This window comes from Scyliorhinus torazame, chromosome 14, assembly GCF_047496885.1.
Source record: "Scyliorhinus torazame isolate Kashiwa2021f chromosome 14, sScyTor2.1, whole genome shotgun sequence".
Classification (NCBI taxonomy): domain Eukaryota; kingdom Metazoa; phylum Chordata; class Chondrichthyes; order Carcharhiniformes; family Scyliorhinidae; genus Scyliorhinus; species Scyliorhinus torazame.
The window spans coordinates 52,682,291-52,705,175 of record NC_092720.1 but is presented as its reverse complement, the minus strand read 5'-3'; the positions used below and the strand labels follow the sequence as shown (position 1 = coordinate 52,705,175).

The window sequence follows — 22,885 nt, the reverse complement described above, 5'->3', positions numbered from 1 at the left end:
CCTGTTCCGCTTCTTCTTTTTAGCTACCATCCATCATTACCACAAAAGTCCCAATTTTTTGCTTGGCTTGGCCTTTGGATCCGTCCAAATTGGTCTATAATGTCGATTTGTTGCCCATGGCTGGTTTAAAGTCCATGGGAGGACAGTGTTAAATACTAGGTTTTAAAGATGACATCACAGTAACGTTTTGGTCTTTCCGCACTTCTCAAGTTTTGGCTTGCTACCACGGCAATGGCGGTCCTGATCTCTGAGGTTTTGCGCTTTGCAGTGATTTATTAAATCAACAATTTGGAGCCTTCCCTGTGATATCGGAAGAATTTGGGTGTTTTATAATCTATCCCTGACTTTGTCTGAGATTTTTTTAATGTTTCGCTTTTTTTCATACAACAGGCCCAGCTGACATGTGGCATAGTGCTGCTTCCGAACCTGGGTTGGCCACAGTGCTTTCGGAAACAGGGTGTTCTGAGTTTTTAAACAGCACTGAAAATTTTTTAACTAATCCTTAGAATTGATTTATTTGCTCATCCCTGACAGGTTCTTTGACTTTGCACTCTGTGAGCATTCACAATGGACCTCCATGAGATTTTGTGGAATCCACAGCTGCACAGGAGTTTTGTCTCTGACTTTCCACTTTCAATTCTGCAATGGAACTTCTAATAATAATAATGATAATAATAATCTTTGTCACAAGTAGGCTTACCTTAAGACTGCAATGAAGTTTGTGTGAAAAGCCCCTAGTCGCCACATTCCGGCGCCTCATCGGGTACACAGAGGAGAATTCAGAATGTCCAAATTACCTAACAGCATGTCTTTCGGGACTTGTGGGAGGAAACTGGAGCACCCGGATGAAATCCACGCAGACACAGGGAGAACGTGCAAACTGTGCACAGACAGTGACCCAAGCCGGGAATCGAACCTGGGACCCTGGCACTGTGAAGCAACAGTGCTAACCACTGTGCTACTGTGCCGCCTTTCAGGCATGTGCCTCTGCATCTTCACTTCAGGCACTTTCACTCAAGTCAGGATGCTGTTCCTTTAATGTTTTAGCTCTTGAATTTCTGCTCCAGCTTCTCTAAGGTTCTGGGCTTTTCTGTTAGCTGCCAACATGTTGCATGATCAGTTAGTCTCACAAAGAGGCTCTGGATCTTGTATGGTTGAACATCAAGCGTTTATTGGTGTATGTATAGCTATGTATGTATTTACAGGGCATAGCCCAAGCCATGAGCTAATTCCATGCTTGCTTCTACACAGATCTCTGTCCAATCCACACCTGCCCCTTCTCTCAGGTCATGTGGCTTTTTACATCACACTGTAGGCAGTAGTGTTATCCAGTACCACATCAACTCTTGATGTGCTTGTTACCCTTATGTAGCCAGGCAATGGCCATCTCCAAGAAGAGAGAATCTAACCATCCTCCCTTGACATTCAATGGTATTAGCATTGCTAAATTGCCCCATTCTCAACAGCCTGATGGATACCTTTGACCAGAAAATGAACTGGATTAGTCGCCATATTAGCTACTGTGGCTAAAGAGCAGGTCAGAGACTAGCAGTCCTGCAGTGAGTAACTCACCTCCTGACTCCCCAAAGCCTGTCCACCATCCACAAGGCACAAGTCAGGATTGTGATGGAATACTACGCTAAATGTAGGAAATTGTTATATATTGTATTTTATTGCAGTAATGCTATTAAAAACCCTTGTTTAAAATACATGTAGGCAGTATGTCTGCTAAAGCTGTGATCAAAAAGTCGTAAAGGTGAGATAATCATTGATTTTAGCCATTTACTTGTTTACAGAAAGATGGCTAATGGAATATTGTTTACGTTTTTAGAGGTTCCTTGGGGTGTAAATAATTAATGAGGGATGCTGTTTGGTCACTAAGCAGGTCATGGGACATCATAGTAGTAGGATACAGATGATGTAATTAATGGGGTGAGCCAGGTCTGTCAGGTTTTGAAAGTTTGGTTACAGGATTTGAGTCTGACAAGACAGAAGGATTTTCAAGTTGTTTCTAAAAGGGTCTCTGTCCAAAGGTCTGCACAGAGAATAGCAAGTATGCCTGTTTGCTAACTTTATTTATGAGTGGAATTTGAACTGTATTGCTTTGTTGTAATATATATATATATAGTGGCAGGTGTATCAAAGTGAATCAAAGTTTTTCCTTTTATTTAAGAACTGTTAACTTATCAATTGTAATACTATTTCTTTGATTTTGTGGTTAATTCTGTGTTTCAATTAAAGTTTGCTTTAAAGGATACCTATTGGTCAGAGTCCTCACTCCTGGGATGAACTAACCTTTCCTCAGTTTTACAATTTACAAATTGTTTGGGGCTTCTTGTTTGGTATCCTAACAAAATAAATTGGGGTTTTGTCCGGTATCCTAACTATACTACCCCTTGCCTGGATGAATGCAGCTCCCAGCACACACAACACCATCCAGGACATAGCAGCCTGCTTGATTGACACACCATGCACAAACATTCACTCCCTCCACCACCAGCGCACAGTGGCAGCAGTGTTCACCATCTCCAAGATGCACTACAGAAACTCACCAAAATCCCTTTTGTAGCAGCTTCCAAACCCATTACCGCTTCTACCTAGAAAGTGAAGAGCTGTAGATGCATGGAAACACCACCAGCTGAATGTTCCCCTCCAAGCCACACACTATCCTGCCTTGGAAATATATCACCAATTCTATCATGTCACTGGATCAAAATCCTGGAATTCCCTCCCTAACAGCATTGTGGGTGTACCCACACCACGCGAACTGCAGCAGTTCAAGAATGCAGCACATCACCACCTTCTAAAGGCCTATTAGGAATGGGCAATAAATGCTGGCATACCCAGTAGTGATGCCCACAACCCACGCATGAACACAAAAAACATACATGATTCTTTCCTTAACAGTGTTATCAACTAAATGGCCTGTTTGAGCTCTTTGAAAACTCCAAACCAAACAGCCTCAGGAAGGAATAAGTTGGTTATGGGACATTTGGACATGAAACCTCAACTAGGAGGCATGAGGCCAGCCCAAAATTATCATTATCTGGGCTGTTTGGAGCCTCCAAGGATGCGGTCTGCATTTGAATAGTTAAATGTCTGTCCATTTGCATCACCTGCCTGAAAGGTGTCCTGGGAGGGGCAGGGTGGAGTAGCTTCATGTTAAGTAATGGGTTAAGAGACATTCCAATTAGTTGTCTCATTTATGTTAAGTACTGATATGTAAAGGGGCTTCAGGTGGTCTTTGTGTCAGGTGATCTTAGAGTTTTGTGCAGAGTCTGTTGAAGTAAATTAAAGGTGTCTGTGGAAAAGGAGTAGAACCTTTGACTCTTTATACAACAGCAGCTAAACGTATAACAGATGGTAGCAGAGGATGGTTGCTGTGCAAATCTGAAGGGTTGAAAGATACAACTTTTCCAGACCAAACCAAGGAGCGAATGAGAACCCGCCCCCCCCCCCCCCCCCCCCCCGCAAAGATATATGGCTGAACCTAGGATAAAGATGGCTGGATATGACTCTCCCCACCCCCCCCCGCTTATTTTCTGAAAGGGGATTGTACGACCAATGGAGAAGTGCAGTAATGAAATGAAAATCGCTTATTGTCACAAGTAGGCTTCAAATGAAGTTACTTGAAAAGCCCCTCGTTGCCACAGTAGTTATGTGGACTAAGGTAACTACCTTGGGAAAGAGAAAACAAGGTATGGCATTGGCTCTTTCCCTACCTTCTGACAGTAAAATCCAGAGCAAAGTGTTTTCTGAGCTGGAATTGGAAGAGTTAGACTCAGAAGAAGGTCTGCAGACTCTATTACGTTATATGGACAAGATTTATAAGAAGGATGACTTTTTTAAAAAATATTTTATTGAAAATTTTTGGTCAACCATCACAGTACATTGTGTATCCTTCACACAATAATATAACAGTATAAGTAACAATGACCTGTTTTATAAACAAAGAATAAATAATATATAACAAAAACGAAAACTAAAACTAAATGGCAACTGCCTTGTCTCAGATAAACACTCTCCAAAAATATGATTTAACAGTCCAATATACAATTATTTATAGCAACGACCTATACATATTATACATATATATTAATAACCCTGAGACTCCTTCTGGTTCCTCCCCCCCCCCTCCCCCCCTGGGCTGCTGCTGCTGCCTTCTTCTTTTCCATTCCCTCTATCTTTCTGTGAGGTATTCGACGAACGGTTGCCACCGCCTGGTGAACCCTTGAGCCGATCCCCTTAGGACGAACTTAATCCGTTCCAGCTTTATAAACCCTGCCATGTCATTTATCCAGGTCTCCACCCCCGGGGGCTTGGCTTCCTTCCACATCAACAGTATCCTGCGCCGGGCTACTAGGGACGCAAAGGCCAAAACATCGGCCTCTCTCGCCTCCTGCACTCCCGGCTCTTGTGCAACCCCAAATATAGCCAACCCCCAGCTTGGTTCGACCTGGACCCCCACTACTTTCGAAAGCACCTTTGTCACCCCCACCCAGAAACCCTGTAGTGCCGGACATGACCAGAACATGTGGGTGTGATTCGCTGGGCTTCTCGAGCATCTCGCACACCTATCCTCTACCCCAAAAGATTTACTGAGCCGTGCTCCAGTCATATGCGCCCTGTGTAACACCTTAAATTGAATCAGGCTTAGCCTGGCACATGAGGACGATGAGTTTACCCTACTTAGGGCATCCGCCCACAGCCCCTCCTCAATCTCCTCCCCCAGCTCTTCTTCCCATTTCCCTTTCAGCTCATCTACCATAATCTCCCCCTCGTCCCTCATTTCCCTATATATATCTGACACCTTACCGTCCCCCACCCATGTCTTTGAGATTACTCTGTCCTGCACCTCATGCGTCGGGAGCTGCGGGAATTCCCTCACCTGCTGCCTCGCAAAAGCCCTCAGTTGCATATATCGGAATGCATTCCCTTGGGGCAACCCATATTTCTCGGTCAGCGCTCCCAGACTTGCAAACTTCCCATCTACAAACAGATCTTGCAGTTGCGTTACTCCTGCTCTTTGCCACATTCCAAATCCCCCATCCATTCTTCCCGGGGCAAACCTGTGGTTATTTCTTATCGGGGACCCCACCAAAGCTCCCGTCTTTCCCCTATGCCGTCTCCACTGTCCCCAAATTTTCAAAGTCGCCACCACCACCGGGCTTGTGGTGTATTTCTTCGGTGAGAACGGCAATGGGGCCGTCACCATAGCTTGTAGGCTAGTCCCCCTACAGGACGCCCTCTCCAATCTCTTCCACGCCGCTCCCTCCTCTTCTCCCATCCACTTACTCACCATTGAGATATTGGCGGCCCAGTAGTACTCACTTAGGCTCGGTAGTGCCAGCCCCCCCCTATCCCTACTACGCTGTAAGAATCCCTTCCTCACTCTCGGGGTCTTCCCGGCCCACACAAAACTCATGATACTCTTTTCGATCCTTTTGAAAAAAGCCTTCGTGATCACCACCGGGAGGCACTGAAACACAAAGAGGAATCTCGGGAGGACTACCATTTTAACCGCCTGCACCCTCCCTGCCAGTGACAGGGATACCATGTCCCATCTTTTGAAGTCCTCTTCCATTTGTTCCACCAATCGCGTTAAATTTAACCTATGCAATGTACCCCAATTCTTAGCTATCTGGATCCCCAAGTAACGAAAGTCCCTTGTTACCTTCCTCAGCCGAAAGTCCTCTATTTCTCTGCTCTGCTCCCCTGGATGCACCACAAACAACTCACTTTTCCCCATGTTCAGTTTATATCCTGAGAATTCTCCAAACTCCCGAAGTGTCCGCATTATCTCTGGCATCCCCTCCGCCGGGTCCGCTACATATAACAACAAATCATCCGCATACAGAGATACCCGGTGTTCTTCTCCTCCTCTAAGTATTCCCCTCCACTTCTTGGAACACCTCAATGCTATTGCCAGGGGCTCAATCGCCAGTGCAAACAGTAATGGGGACAGAGGGCATCCCTGCCTTGTCCCTCTATGGAGCCGAAAGTATGCAGATCCCCGTCCATTCGTGACCACACTCGCCACTGGGGCCCTATACAACAGCTGCACCCATCCAACATACTCATCTCCAAAACCAAATCTCCTCAGCACCTCCCACAAATAGTCCCACTCCACTCTATCAAATGCTTTCTCGGCATCCATCGCCACCACTATCTCCGCTTCCCCCTCTGGTGGGGGGCATCATCATTACCCCTAGCAGCCTCCGTATATTCGTATTCAGCTGTCTCCCCTTCACAAACCCGGTTTGGTCCTCATGGACCACCCTCGGGACACAATCCTCTATCCTCATTGCCATTACCTTGGCCAGAATCTTAGCGTCTACATTTAGGAGGGAAATAGGCCTATAGGACCCGCATTGCAGCGGGTCCTTTTCCTTCTTTAGGAGAAGCGATATCGTTGCCTCAGACATAGTCGGGGGCAGCTGTCCCCTTTCCTTTGCCTCATTAAAGGTCCTCATCAGTAGCGGGGCGAGCAAGTCCACATATTTCCTGTAAAATTCAACTGGGAATCCATCCGGTCCCGGAGCCTTCCCCGCCTGCATGCTCCTAATTCCTTTCACTCCTTCCTCTATTTCAATCTGTGCTCCCAGTCCCACCCTTTCCTGCTCCTCCACCTTGGGAAATTCCAGCCGGTCCATAAAGCCCATCATTCTCTCCCTCCCATCCGGAGGTTGAGCTTCGTATAATTTTTTATAAAATGTCTTGAACACTCCATTCACTCTCTCCGCTCCCCGCTCCATCTCTCCTTCCTCATCCCTCACTCCCCCTATTTCCCTCGCGGCTCCCCTCTTCCTCAATTGGTGGGCCAGCAACCTGCTCGCCTTCTCCCCATATTCGTACTGTACACCCTGTGCCTTCCTCCACTGTGCCTCTGCAGTACCCGTTGTCAGCAAGTCAAATTCTACGTGTAGCCTTTGCCTTTCCCTGTACAGTCCCTCCTCCGGTGACTCCGCATATTGCCTGTCCACCCTCAGAAGTTCTTGCAGCAACCGCTCCCGTTCCCTACTCTCCTGCTTTCCTTTATGTGCCCTTATTGATATCAGCTCCCCTCTAACCACTGCCTTCAGCGCCTCCCAGACCACTCCCACCTGGACCTCCCCATTATCATTGAGTTCCAAGTACTTTTCAATGCACCCCCTCACCCTTAGACACACCCCCTCATCTGCCATTAGTCCCATGTCCATTCTCCAGGGTGGGCGCCCTTCTGTTTCCTCCCCTATCTCCAAGTCCACCCAATGTGGAGCATGATCCGAAATGGCTTTAGCCGTATACTCCGTTCCCCTCACCTTCGGGATCAACGCCCTTCCCAAAACAAAAAAGTCTATTCGAGAATAGACTTTGTGGACATAGGAGAAAAACGAAAACTCCTTACTCCTAGGTCTGCTAAATCTCCACGGGTCTACTCCTCCCATCTGCTCCATAAAATCTTTAAGCACCTTGGCTGCTGCCGGCCTCCTTCCAGTCCTGGACCTCGACCTGTCCAGCCCTGGTTCAAACACCGTATTGAAATCTACCCCCCATTACCAACTTTCCCACCTCTAGGTCCGGGATGCGTCCTAGCATACGCCTCATAAAATTGGCATCATCCCAGTTCGGGGCATATATGTTTACCAAAACCACCGTCTCCCCCTGTAGTTTGCCACTCACCATCACGTATCTGCCCCCGCTATCCGCCACTATAGTCTTTGCCTCAAACATTACCCGCTTCCCCACTAATATAGCCACCCCCCTGTTTTTCGCATCTAGCCCCGAATGGAACACCTGCCCCACCCAACCTTTGCGTAGTCTCACCTGGTCTATCAGTTTCAAGTGCGTCTCTTGTAACATAACCACGCCTGCCTTAAGTTTCTTAAGGTGTGCGAGTACTCGTGCCCTCTTTATCGGCCCGTTCAGCCCTCTCACGTTCCAAGTGATCAGCCGGGTTGGGGGGCTTTTTACCCCCCCCCTTGTCGATTAGCCATCCCCTTTTTCCAGCTCCTCACCCGGTTCCCACGCAGCTGTGTCCCCCCCCAGGCGGTGCCCCCCCGCCCATCCCACCCCATACCAGCTCCCCCCTCTCCCCAGCAGCAGCAGCCCCATAATTCCCCTCTCCCACCCCCCCCCCCCCGCTAGATCCCCCACTAGCGTAGTTACACCCCCCATGTTGCTCCCAGAAGTCAGCAAACTCTGGCCGACCTCGGCTTCCCCCCGTGACCTCGGCTCGCACCATGCGACGCCCCCTCCTTCCTGCTTCCCTATTCCCGCCATGATTATCATAGCGCGGGAACCGAGCCCGCGCTTCCCCCTTGGCCCCGCCCCCAATGGCCAACGCCCCATCTCTTCCACCTCCTTTCCTCCCCCCACCACCTGTGGAAGAGAGAAAAGTTACCAGATCGCAGGATTAATAACATAAAACTCCTCTTTCCCCCCTTTTTGCCCCCCTCTTCGCCCCCATACTCGCCCCACCACTTTGTTTCAAACGTTCTTTTTTTTAATAACCCGCTCATTCCAATTTTTCTTCCACGATAAAAGTCCACGCCTCATCCGCCGTCTCAAAGTAGTGGTGCCTCCCTTGATATGTGACCCACAGTCTTGCCGACTGCAGCATTCCGAATTTTATCTTCTTTTTGTGAAGCACCGCCTTGGCCCGATTAAAGCTCGCCCTCCTTCTCGCCACCTGCGCACTCCAGTCTTGGTATACGCGGATCACCGCGTTCTCCCACTTACTGCTCCGAGTTTTCTTTGCCCATCTAAGGACCATCTCTCTGTCCTTAAAATGGAGGAATCTCACCACTATGGCTCTCGGAATTTCTCCTGCTCTCGGTCCTCGCGCCATCACTCGGTATGCTCCCTCCACCTCCAGCGGAACCGCCGGGGCCTCCGCTCCCATTAACGAGTGCAGCATCGTGCTCACATATGCCCCGACGTCCGCTCCCTCCGCACCTTCAGGAAGACCAAGAATCCTTAGGTTGTTCCTCCTCGCGTTGTTCTCCAGCGCCTCCAGCCTTTCCACACATCGTTTATGGCGTGCCTCGTGCATCTCCGTCTTCACCACCAGGCCCTGTATGTCGTCCTCATTCTCGGCAGCCTTTGCCTTCACGACCCAAAGCTCCCGCTCCTGGGTCTTTTGCTCCTCCTTTAGCCCTTCGATCGCCTGTAATATCGGAGCCAACAGCTCCTTCTTCAATTCCTTTTTGAGTTCTTCCACGCAGCGTTTCAAAAACTCATGTTGCTCAGGGCCCCATATTAAACTGCCACCTTCCGACGCCATCTTGGTTTTTGCTTGCCTTCCTTGCCACTGCTCTAAAGGATCCACCGCAATCCGGCCACCTTCCTCTCCTTTTTTCATCCGTATCCAGGGGGGATTCCCTTCTGGTTCACCGCACAGTACTTTTAGCCGTTAAAATTGCCGTTGGGGCTCTTATTAAGAACCTAAAAGTCCGTTCCACTGGGAGCTGCTGAAACGTGCGACTCAGCTGGTCATCGTCGCACCCGGAACTCGAAGGATGACTTGTTAAGTGCATATGAAGCATGGTCGGATTTTGATAGTTCCGGAAAATAGAGGATTTCGCCATTGAAGACTATATAATGGAATTTGGCAGACTATATAAAAGGCTGCAGAAACACAACCTGGAATTTCCACAGTCTGTGTTGGCCTTTAAATTACTTGACTGTACTAGAGTGAGCAACATGGATAGGCTCCTGGTTTTGACAGGAGTTCAGTTTGCGGATAAGGATACCTTATTCGATCAGATGAGAGAAGCTTCAAAAACGTTTCTGGGTAAATATTTGATTCCGATGGCTCTGATGACCCAAATAGGTCAGCCTGCAATAAAGCAGAATATGGAATATGGACGAACAGGATGGCGAAATCATACGGCTACAAACGGGTTCCAAGACTATAGAAGGAGAACGGGACCCAGAAATAATGAAGACAGAAACCTACTTAGAACCTAGATGAACCCCAGAAATGCACGGGGCAAGATAAATCGATGTTTGCGATGTGACTCTCAATACCATTATGCTTTCGACTTCCGGTTGCGGCTATGCGGAGCTAAGTCGCACGTTCGGCAGCTCCCGCTTGGAACGGACTTTTGGGCTCTTTTCAGCGCCCCCAACGGCATTTTCTCGACATTCCCCAGTGTGGGAAGAAGACTGCAACATTCCCCCGACAGTGTATGGCTTGGACCAGAAGTGGGGCGACTAAAAATGTGATGGTGAAGCCAAAGAAAGTGCGAGGGAAGAAGAGCAAGATGGCGGCGGGCGGGGACCAGGCAGCGTGGATGCAGTGGGCGCAGGAGCAGCAGGAGGTTATCCAGCGCTGCTTCAGGGAGCTCAAAGTGGACTGCTGGAGCCGATGAAGGCTTCTATTGATAAGCTGCTGGAGACCCAGACGGCCCGGGGGTGGCGATCCGTGAGGTCCGACAAAAGATCTCCGATGACGAGGACGAGATCTTGGGCCTAGCGGTAAAGGTGGAGGCGCACGAGGCGCTCCACAAGAAATGGCAGGAACGGTTCGAGGAGATGGAGAATCGGTCGAGGCGGAAGAATCCGCGGATCCTGGGCCTCCCGGAGGGGCTGGACGTGGGGGCCTATGTGGTCACCATGTTAAACTCGCTGATGGGAGCGGGGTCCTTCCAAGGGCCCCTGGAGCTGGAAGGGGCCCATAGAGTGCTGGCGAGGAGGCCCAAGGCTAACGAGCTGCCGCGGGCGGTGTTGGTGCGGTTTCATCGGTTCGCTGATCGGGAGTGCGTACTCAGGTGGGCCAAGAAAGAGAGGAGCAACAGGTGGGAGAATGCGGAGGTTCGAGTATATCAGGACTGGAGCGCGGAGGTGGCGAAGAAGAGGGCCGGGTACAACCGGGCGAAGGCGGTGCTGCACAGGAAGGAGGTGAAGTTTGGCATGCTGCAGCCGGCGCATCTGTGGGTCACCTACAAGGACCGGCACCATTATTTTGAGTCCCTGGAGAAGGCGTGGGCCTTTGTTCAGGCCGAGAAGCTGGACACAAACTGAGGGTCAGGATGGGGGTCGGATGTGGGGATGGTCGGGGATTGCTGTTGTTGTGTTACATTTTGAGGGGGGAGGTTCTTTGTTCTTGTTCTGTTTTGGTTCAGTGTGGGTGGTTAGGGAGGGTTGGGCACTATTTTGGTTGGGGCTGTCAGGTGGGCTCTTGGAGGGGGGCAAGTAAACGGAGTAGGGGGTGGATGGCTGGGAGAGTGGATGGGGCCCCGCGGGGGAGGGGGAGGCCCGAATCGGGGGTGAGGGGACTGGGCCTGTAAAAGGAGCTGCGACAGAGGAGGTGGGGCCGGGCAGGTGGAAAACGCGGGCTTTTTCTCGCTCTGAAGGCTGGAGGGGGCGGGGAAGCGTGGGTTTTTTCCCACGCTTGGGATGGAAGGGGGAGGCGGAGAGCCTGCTGGTGGGTAATGGAGGGAGAGGGGAAGTCCCACAATGGGAGGAGTTGAAGGAGAGGCGGGAGTGGCCGGGGTCAGCTGACTTGCAGGAGTGCAATGGGGGGAACAATGCAGCTAGGAGAGGTCCTAGCTGGGGGGTGGGCAGGGGGGGGGGGGGGTTGGAGAACCGTGTTGCTGCTGGTATGGTCAAGGGGGAGCTGGAGCGAGTAGAGGGTGTTGGGACGGGGGTCTGCCTCCGTGGGGAACAGGACGGGCGTTGGGCGCGTGGCTGGCCGGGGAGGGGTTATGGCTAGTCGGCAGGGGAGGGGGCAGGTAGCCCCCTGATCCGGCTGATAATCTGGAACGTAAGGGGGCTGAACGGGCCGGTTAAGCGGGCCCGGGTGTTCGCACACCTGAAGGGGCTGAAGGCGGATGTGGTCATGCTCCAGGAGACACACCTGAAGGTGGCAGACCAGGTAAGATTGAGGAAGGGGTGGGTAGGCCAGGTGTTTCATTCAGGGCTGGATGCCAAAAATCGGGGGGGGTGGCGATCTTGGTGGGAAAGAGGGTGTCGTTCGAGGTGTTGAGCATTGTGACAGACAGTGGCGGCAGGTACATAATGGTAAGTGGTAAGCTGCAAAGGGAGTGGGTGGTGCTGGTCAACGCGTACGCCTCGTACTGGGATGATGCGGGTTTTATGCGGCGCATGTTGGGTCGGATCCCGGACTTGGAAGTGGGGGACCTTTAACAAGGTGTTGGATCCGGCACTGGATCGCTCCAGGTCTAGGGAGGGTAGGAGGCCAGCAGCGGCTAAAGTGCTGAGGGGGTTTATGGACCAGATGGGAAGGGTGGACCCTTGGAGACTTGCAAGGTTGGGGGCTAGGTAATTTTCATTCTTCTCGCACGTTCATAAGGCCTATTCCCGGATCGACTTTTTTGTTATAAGCAGGGCGCTGATTGCGAAAGTAGAGGATACCGAATACTCGGCGATAGCCATTTCGGATCACGCCCCGCATTGGGTAGACCTAGAGCTGGGGGAGGAGAGGGACCAGCGCCCGTTGTGGCGCTTGGAGGTGGGGCTGTTGGCGGACGAGGAGGTGAGCGAGCGGGTCCGAAGAAGCATCGAGAGATACCTGGAGGCCAACGATAACGGGGAGGTCCGAGTGGGGATGGTCTGGGAGGCGGTGATTAGGGGAGAGCTGATCTCCATTAGGGTCCACAAGGAGAGGAGAGAGCAGAGGGAGAGGGAGAGGCTGGTGGGGGAGATGGTGAGGGTAGACAGGAGGTATGCGGAGGTGCCGGAGGAGGGACTGTTGAGGGAGAGGCGTAGCCTCCAGGCCAAATTCAACCTGTTGACCACCAGGAAGGCGGAGGCGCAGTGGAGAAAGGCCCAGGGGTGATTTATGAATATGGGGAAAAGGCAAGTCGGATGCTAGCGCATCAGCTTCGGAAGCGGGATGCAGCTAGGGAGATTGGGGGAATTCAGGATGGGGGAGGGGGAGCAGTGTGGTGCAGAGTGGGGTTGGCATCAACGGGGTCTTTAGGGACTTTTATGAGGAACTGTATCGGTCCGAGCCCCCACTGGAGGAGGGCGGGATGGGCCCCTTTCTGGACCAACTGAAGTTCCCAAGGTGGAGGAGGAACTGGTGGCAGGATTATGGGCTACGATTGGGTTGGAGGAGCTGGCCAAAGAGATAGGGAGCATGCAGGCGGGGAAGGCACCGGGGCCGGACGGTTTCCCGGTCGAACTTTAAGAAAACTATGTGGACCTATTGGTCCCGTTGCTGGTTAGGACCTTCAATGAGGCAAGGGAGGGGGGGGTGTTGCCCCCGACGATGTCCCGGGCACTGATCTCCTTGATCCTGAAGCGGGACAAGGATCCCCTGCAGTGTGGGTCTTACAGGCCGATTTCATTGTTAAATGTAGATGCCAAGGTGCTGGCGAAAGCTTTAGCTATGAGGATTGAGGATTGTGTGCCGCAGGTCATCCATGAAGACCAGACGGGGTTCGTGAAGGGGAGGCAGTTGAACGCGAATGTGCGGAGGCTCCTGAACGTTATTATGATGCCGGCGAGGGAGGGGGAGGCGGAGATAGTGGTGGCGATGGACGCTGAGAAGGCCTTTGATAGGGTAGAGTGGGGGTACTTGTGGGAGGGGTTCGTCAGGTGGGTTAGGCTGTTGTACGAGGTCCCGATGGCGAGTGTGACCACGAACAAGAGGAGGTGCTGAGTACTTTCGGTTGCATCGTGGGACGAGGCAGGGGTGTCCCTTGTCCCCCCTGCTCTTCGCGCTGGCAATTGAACCCCTGGCTATGGCACTGAGGGAGTCGAGGAACTGGAGGGGGCTGGTGCGTGGTGGGGAGGAGCATAGGGTATCGCTCTATGCGGACGACTTGCTGCTATATGTGGCGGACCTGGTGGGGGGAATGCCAGAGGTAATGAGGATCCTCAGGGAGTTTGGGGATTTCTCAGGGTACAAGCTCAACATGGGGAAGAGCGAGTTGTTTGTGGTTCACCCAGGGGACCAGGAGAGGGCGATTGGAGAGCTCCCACTAAAAAGGGCGGAGAGGAGCTTCAGGTATTTGGGGATCCAGGTGGCCAAGAGCTGGGTGGGCCCTGCATAGACTTAATTTCACGAGGCTGGTGGAGCAAATGGAGGAGGAGTTTAAGAGGTAGGACGCGTTGCCGCTGTCCCTGGCGGGTCGGGTGCAGTCAGTCAAGATGATGGTGCTCCCAAGGTTTTTGTTCCTGTTCCTGTGCCTCCCCATTCTTATCCCGAAGGCCTTCTTTAGGCGGGTTAACAAGAGCATAATGGGGTTTGTGTGGGCACGAGGGACTCCGAGGGTAAGAAGGGTGTTCCTAGAGCGGAGTAGGGATGGGGGGGGGGCTGGCGCTGCCCAACCTCTGTGGGTACTACTGGGCCGCCAATGCGGCGATGGTGCGCAAGTGGGTGATGGAGGGGGAGGAGGCGGCATGGAAGAGGCTGGAGTCGGCGTCTTGTGAGGGTACGAGTCTGGAGGCGCTGGTAACGGCGCCGCTGCCGCTCCCTCCAATGAGGTATACCACGAGCCCGGTGGTGGCGGCTGCCCTCAAAATTTGGGGGCAATGGAGGCGGCACAGGGGGGAAGTGGGGGCCTCGGTGTGGACCACGATACGGGGGAACCACCGGTTTGTCCCAGGGAGAATAGATGGAGGGTTTTCGGGGTGGCACAGGGCAGGTATAAGAAGGTTGGGGGACCTGTTTGTGGATGGGAAGTTCACGAGCCTGGGTGAGCTGGAGGAGAAGTACGGGCTCCCCCCGGGAAACAACTTTAGGTATCTACAGGTAAGGGCGTTTGCCAGGCGGCAAGTGGTGGAATTCCCGCTGCTGCTGCCACGCACGGTACAAGACAGGGAGCTCTCGGGGGCGTGGGTTGGAGAGGGGAAGATCTCGGCAACATACCAGGTGATGCAGGAGGAGGAGGAGGCCTCGATGGAGGTGCTGAAAGGTAAGTGGGAGGAGGAGTTGGGGGAGGAGATCGAGGAGGGGACGTGGGCAGATGCCCTCGGGAGGGTGAACTCTTCCTCTTCGTGCGCGAGACTCAGTCTCATACAGTTTAAGGTGCTGCACAGGGACAAGGATGAGCCGGTTTTTTGGGGGTGAGGACAGGTGTGTTAGGTGCTCAGGGAGCCCAGCAAATCACACCCATATGTTCTGGGCATGCCCAGCGCTGGGGGAATTTTGGAAGGGCGTAGCGAGGACGGTGTCGAGGGTGGTAGGATCCAGGGTCAAACCGGGCTGGGTGCTCGCAATATTTGGGGTTGCAGAGGAGCCGGGAGTGCAGGAGGCGAAAGAGGCCGGTATTCTGGCCTTTGCGTCCCTGGTAGCCTGGCGAAGGATTCTTCTTCAGTGGTTAAGGATGTGTTAATGGCAGTTGAAAATGGGACTTTAGCTGATAAAAAGCTTGTGGTATTGAAACTGCATTGGCAATTTGCACATCCGTCTCCTCCGAGGCTGAAAAATTTATTAAAGGATGCAGGGGTAAGGGATGACGACTATACTAAACTGATAGAACAGGTTAGTGACCGCTGTGAAGTTTGTAGGAAGTACAGAAGGACACCAGCACGACCGATAGTAACCCTACCTTTGGCCAGGTATTTTAACGACATTGTGGCCATGGACCTTAAGATCTGGGATAAAGCAAATAATATATTTATTTTGCATTTTGTAGATTTAGCAACCAGATTTAGTCAATCAACGATTGTACGAAGTAAAGAAAAGAGAGTAGTTCTGGATCAAATCGTGGAATGGGTCCACCGGCAAAATTCCTTACGGATAATGGGGGAGAATTTGCTAATGGTGAGTCTAGGGATATGTGTGAAAACATGAATATCAGAGTTATGAATACGGCTGCAGAAAGCCCATTTAGTTATGGTGTCTGTAAAAGAAATCATGCTGTCATCGATGACATGCTTGGAAAATTTTGGCAGATCGACCAAATTGCAGACTAAATTCAGCTTTAGCATGGGCAGTACATGCAAAGAATTCATTGCAGATGATTGGGGGATATAGTCCTTATCAATTAGTGTTTTGTAGAAATCCTAAAATTCCGTCCATTTTGGATGACCAGCCTCCAGCTTGGGAGGGGACTACAATTAGCTCTGGTTTTGCTGTACATTTAAATGCATTACATAGCAGTAGAAAAGCTTTTTTGGAAACAGAAGTCTCTGAAAGAATTCGCAGAGCTTTAAGACATAACATACGGCCATCAGATGCCGTTTATCAGCAAGGAGGCATGGTATACTATAAGAGAGACAATTCTAATGAATGGAAAGGCCCAGGGAAGATCATAGGCATAGATGGCAAAACAATTATTTTGCAACATGGTAATCAAACTGTTAGGGTCCATTCATTAAGGATAATGGGTACAGATTACAAATTTTCAAATTTAGACAGAGCAGACAGACATGAAGAGGAACCAGAGTCATCTGGTACGCATGTGTTACAGAACTATGAGGACCAATTAACTGATATAGACAGGGTTTCTGTGGAGGAACACAACACTTCTGGTGAATTAAAACAGGCCATTTTTCCGAAAGGGCAACTGCCAAAAGTTGGTACAAAAGTGACATACTTGCCTGAAGGGTCTAGTCAATGGAAGGATGCAACTGTTATTAGTAGAGCAGGGAAGGCCACTGGAAAGTATAAACATTGGTTGAATGTACAGCATTCAGAGGAGGGAGTCAAGACAATGGAATGGGAACACAAAGTTCAAAAATGGAGGGCACAGAAACGCAGTGCCAGTTCAGATAGTCCATTGGATAGCGAACAGGTCCACAGGAAAAGGTCGAGAACTATTGAAAGGACATCCCAAAGCAGAAGGGAAAGATCAAGCAGTAGCAGTACAGAACAAGATACCAGGCTGGACAGGGGACGTAGTTTATCAAGGTCTCGGAACAGGAGTAAGACTACGAATACTAATAGGAGTAGAAGCCCACATGCACGTGAGATTTTGGTGGCTTCCAATAAGTTAGATGAAAAAGTTATCAAAGATGCCAAACAGCAAGAACTGCATAGTTGGAGTGAATTTGGGGTATACACGGAAGTACCGGATAGGGGACAAAGAGCTCTATCCCACGGATAGATTTGCATGGAAAAGCTTGTGGCGAGGGTATTTGAAGAAAACTTAGAAGATCAGGATTTAAGGGTAGATTCACCTACGGCAGGAAAGGTTATTTTAAAGATCTTCTTGGCTCTATTAGCCATAAAGGCATGGGAATGCAAATCTATAGATATAAAAGCTGCCTTCTTGCAGGGGCATCAGCTCCAGAGAGACATTTTTCTCCGCCCTCCTACAGAGGCAGCTAACACAGAAGGGGTACTCTGGAAGTTGAACAAATGTGTATATGGATTAAATGATGCGTCTCGAGTCTGGTATTTTTCGGTAAGGTCAGTTTTGTTAAAGTTAGGCTGTTGCCAGTTGAAAGCAGATCCGGCAATGTTTTACTGGCACTATAAAGGAAATCTTTCTGGCATCTTTATGATGCATGTCGATGATTTTTTTGTGGGGTGGGACTAGCGATTTCAAAGCTGTTGTAATCTCTGGTTTGAGGAAAGAATTCAGGGTTGGAAGTCAGACTTCCGGTGCATTTAAATATATTGGACTGGAAATCGGACAGACTAAGTTAGGGGCAACTTTACGTCAGCAATCTTATTTGGATAGCATCAGCCCAATAGCAATTAGCCCTGGCCGGGTTTCACAAAAAGACGCAATGGTTTCAAAGATGGAAAAAGAGCAACTGCGAAGTTTAATTGGGCAACTGAATTGGTTAGGTAGATAGACTAGGCCGGACGTGAGTTTTGATGTCTTAGTGGTGAGTACAAAATGAATGATCCCAAAGTGGAAGACATCATAAGAGCAAATAAAGCGTTGGTCAAACTAAAAATGCAGAAGTGTGTTTTGAGGTTCCCGGTTTTAGGTGACCGTAGGGACTTGAAACTCATAGTTTATAATGATGCGTCTTATGCAAATTTATGTGATGGGGTTTCAAGCGAAGGAAGTTTTATAATTTTCCTTTTGGGGAATGGTAAATGTTGCCGTCTTGTGTGGGAAACAAAGAAAATAAGGAGAGTGGTCAAAAGCACTTTGGCTGCTGAGACGTTAAGCCTTGTAGAGGCGGTGGATATTGCCTTTTATATATCTCAGATATTGACATAAATTTGGGATTAGGGGATTTGGGTAATTGTCACATTGACAATAAATCCCTGTGGGAAAGTGTGCACGCTACAAAAAGAGTCAATGAAAAAAGGTTAAGGATAGACATCGCAATTTTGAAGCAAATGTTGGACAGAGGGGAAATAACAAATATTAAATGGGTTGACAGTAGCTTTCAATTGTCAGACTGTTTTACAAAAAGAGGGGCTAGCTCACCTTTGGATATTGTTAATTAAGGGCGCCTGTTTCTGTGACTTTGTTTCTTCCAAAAATGAAAAAAAGGGGGGAAATTGCATGTGTGTTTTTAAGTTTCTTGTAATTTTGTTTTCACCTAATTTTTTTTTTTCTCCAAGGAAGGGGAGACTGTTAAGTAATGGGTTCAGAGACATTCCAACTACTTGTCTCATTTATGTTAAGAATCCAATAATTGACACTAATAGGTAAAGGAGCTTCAGGTGGCCTTTGTGTCAGGTGTTGTGATGTTAGAATTTTGTGCAGTCTGTTGAAGTAAATTAAAGGTGTTTGTTGAAAAGGAAAACCTTTTGACTCTTGATACAACAGCAGCTAAACATATAACACTTCAGAGTGGTGGGAAGGTGGTGATGGTGGGGTGGTAGTTGCAAGTGCTTTGGAGTGGATGGATGCTCAAGGCTCCACCATAATTTTGGATTGCTTTTATTTTTTTAAAAACTCTCATCGATAACTGCGAAGTGTGAATATCCAGTAATTAAGAAACCATCTTTGTTTCAAAACGGCTTGACTCCTCCGTCCAGCTGTAGTGTTAGAGACAACTGAAACAAAACTGCAACATTTGTGTTGACTGAGGAAGGGACTTGATTTTTAATGCTGTATGTTTTTATCTCTGTGAGAATGTTGATTGAATTATTGAGATGGCTACTAAGACAGAAGTACTGCCTTTTATCTGCTTTATGTTAATCATACAGCTTATCTGAGATGACAAGGTTAAAACATTGTCCCTTTATGTGAAAGAGTTGATGTTTGGATGTTGGAATCAGATGATAGAATGACTTGAAAAGTTGCCTTTTGATCTCTGGGATCAGGGTTGAAATTCAGGCTAGACAGTTGGTGTGAATGTATACTTTTTCTTTCTTTGTAGAGTAGCAGAGTAGTGAGGGGCCGCCTTGCTTGCAATATAGATTGCATATAGTGATTGCTTGATGCTAATACAAAAGGCTGAAACATATTCCATTTCACACCAGTGACATTCTCACTCATCTTCATGTGTTCCATTTCTCACAAGAGATTGTATTTATTTTTTTAACCAATGGAATGGCAAAAAGGACTTGCGAATAATGGAATACCTCTGGCTGCCACAAGGGCCATTTCAAAATGAGTTCAAAGGCTGCCCTCAAAGTCTGCAAATGTTTATGCCTTAAAACTGAATGCTCAGTCGAGAAAAAAATACATTGCCCTTGATTGTCAAATATCCTTTCTTTTCGTAGGATTTTCAAATTCAGCAGCTTGAGCGAAGATTGGCTAAGTTAGAAGGAAATACGACCAGTAATGAAAATGAGTTGCTTGGAGAAAAAGCAGCAGAACTCTCAAAAAACCTGGACGAGAAGAAAAGCACATTGAACCTACTGAATGTACAGCTTAAGAAACTCCAGGTAATTGATCTGTGCTTGTTCATTACTCATTTTGTCAAATTTTATTTGAATAACTCTTTACCCTGCAGATTTTGAATTCGCTTGTATTTTCAAAAATTCCTAGTGGTATTTTCAATTAGAATATTGAGTAAAAATATTGAATAAAAAAGCAATGTTGCACAGCAAAATTTAGATTTAAACACACATGAAATATAACTCAAGACTATGATGAACACTGTGGCAATACTCTTTGAATGTTTGGTAAGAAAGAAATGGTTTAGGTCATTACTGCAGATTGCGTGATCCTGAAAACTGGTTTGCAACAGTTACTGAATTAATATATGAAGTAGAAAATAATAAGACCAATAAAGTAGAGTTGACTAATGGCTTTATCATCATAATGTTTAATTAATTTACGGATATGGATGTCGCTGACAAGGCCAGTATTTATTGGCCATACCCAATTGCTCTTGGCAACTTTGTGGTCAGTTACTTTTTTGAACCACTATGGGAATGGGCAGCAAATGCTGGTTTAGCTCGCAACGTTCACATCCCACAAATGAATTTTTTTAACGTGCACATGATGAAGAGATTGCTGAAAAAAAAGAGAGACATGTGTGGAGAGGATGTTTCCTCTTGTGGGAGAATCTCGAACTAGGAGCCACTGTTTAAAATAAGGGGTCGCAGAATGAGTAGAAATCTTTTTCTCCAAATGTTGTATGCCTTTGGAACTCTTCCTCACAAGGTGTTGGAAGCAAAGTCTTTGAATATTTTTTAAAGCAGCGGCAGATAGATTCTTGATAAGGAAGGAGGTGAAAGATTATCAGACGTAGGTGGGAAGTTACAATCAGATCAGCTATGATGATCATATTGAATGACGGTGCAGGCTTGAAGGGCTGAGTGGCTTATTCCTGCTCCTAATACATATGTTCGTGTGCATTCATCAGGACAACTTGCAACAATTTTCCAACAGTAGTGGAGGAGGAGCAATTTATACTGCATGAGAAGAGAATGCCAATCGGTTGGCAAGTGGACCCTGATTGACGGAGACATTGTCATGGGGAATGCAGCGTTGAGCAATTAACTACCCAACTTCATTCAAATTCAAACTGGGCAGATCGACTGATTGGTCAAGACATAACCCTGGGGAATGAAGCAGAAAATGACTGTTCTCGAAGCTTTTGTTTAGTTGAAAAAGATGCAATGTGTGGACATGTTACTTTTATCTGCAAAGCACAGGACTTCCAGTATACAGAAGTGAGCCACACTGAGTCCAACTGACATTCTTAAATTGTTTTTCAGTGTAATTCTTAGCACAATTAGTATTGTTTAGCAGGTGTTGTCCAGTCGTGGAATTGCATGTACTGTTGGACTCTATGGGACGATCTTCAGCTTGCACTCACCGTCCATGGGATCGGCGGTGCAGACGGAAAATCTCCTGAGAATTGCAAAATGCGATGCTTGCTGGAGTGATCACATTTCCCGATTTTTCAGACCCCTGACTGGCGACGCCACAAAATTCACGTCCACAAGGTCATGAATCTCATTTTAGTAACTTTGCATTCATTTATATATTGTTAGTGTTTCCTCCCCCCTCGCCCCAAGATCCCCCCCTTTGCCCTGTTATGAAACAGTCGAGGAGCTCCCTCGGTGGCACAGAGTTAAGTATAGCTCCACAAGGGCAGTGCCAGGCACAGCACCTTGTGGGAGCCCCATGGGGAGGAATTGGAAATCCAAATAGGCGAGGGAGGTTATTGATGTGTGGTATGGGACGGGTGCAAGGTATACTTCCCCGAGAGTTGGAACTCACAGGATTGTTTGTGAGGGGGGGGGGGTTGATGAGGGGGCAATCCCTCTGTGATGAGGGGCTGGGGTCATTCAGGCTGCAGTGCCGATCAGGATGCCCTTTAAAGATGGCGCCCAATCTCTCTGATGTGGCCAAACCAATGGCGTAAACTACAGCCATTCATTTTTTCTGATCTGAGGCTCAAGATTTGGAGAGAAATGGTCTGTGCAGCTGGAGAGTTACACACCAGTTTTCTGTCTGAGCTGACAATTCGCCAAATTCTGTTAAGGTTCCACGCTATATTTTGAATTTTGTAAACATGGACTGGTTGGGCATGGTCAGTACTTTGCCTGTTATAAACAGGCAATGGTATGATCTCTTATATGATCTGCCAATCATTGGGATGCATGGCCTTATACTTGGTATTCCACCAACACTGAAATTAATTTCCCACATTTCTCAATTGCGTGACAGGCAAAATCTCAATTTTGCTTGACAGCAGCATCCCGTTAGAGAATACCATTCATGTTGCCACTGCATAGTAACAGTGTGCAACAGCTAGTTTCTCTGTTGCTCAAATTGATCCTGATTGTGCAAAGGAGTACACTGGAAACCAATTCAAGATTACTAGTTGTGCTCACAATATGGATCACATATACATGCTAGAAGCCACACATGATGGGGAGATTCATTCCCCATGGCAGTGCCTTGATCAATCAGTCGAACTGCCTCGAGCTATCCTGATGAGTGCAAAATGAAAAGCTTTTCTAACTTGCCACTTTGTCCAGAAATACTCAAGTGATGAAGAGAGTTCCAGGATTATGGCCCAGTGACGATATTTCTAATTTAGGATGGTGTGGTGCTTGGAGAGTAACTTGGAGGTGGTAGTTTTCCCACTTGCCTGCAGCCCTTATCCTTCAAGAAGAGGTTGTGGGATTCGGGAGGTGCTGTTTAAGAATCTGAGCAAGTTGCTGCAGTGTATCCTGCAGATCAGTGTTTTTCAAACTTTTTTTCCCAGGACCCACTTTTACCGACGACGCACGCCGACTGGCCTTCTAGACCCACTCCGACTGGCTTCAGGACATTCCATTCTTGGTTACATTTAATGCAACAGGCTTGCTTGGTCCTTATGATCTCACTTGCTTTATCATTCAATGTTACATTTCTGCCGAGGACCTCAGCTGATGTCTTAAGTTCTGGCTACATCCTTTGAAAAAAAAAAGAAGAGGTTTGTCCTCGGACACACCATGCTTAGTCTTCAAATGCCTTTGAAGTTTTGAGTGTTTTAAACATTCATTTACCAGTACTTCCCTGCATATAACACACATAGCCCTGGACCTCTGGATACAGGCCACATCAGCATTGCTTTTCCCTGCTGTGGACTCTCCTGAGAAGCTCTCTCCACCAGATTCAAT

The 22,885-nt window shown here is 48.4% G+C and overlaps 1 protein-coding gene across 1 annotated transcript in view; it reads left to right on the top strand.

The window, feature by feature from the left end:
* The window catches only part of ccdc39 (coiled-coil domain 39 molecular ruler complex subunit), a 238,313-nt gene that overhangs the window by 110,849 nt on the left and 104,579 nt on the right, over positions 1-22,885 (top strand). The window contains exon 11 of the mRNA XM_072474203.1: positions 19,541-19,705. Within this exon, the coding sequence (XP_072330304.1) occupies positions 19,541-19,705 (165 nt within the window). The remainder of the gene's footprint in view (positions 1-19,540; positions 19,706-22,885) is intronic.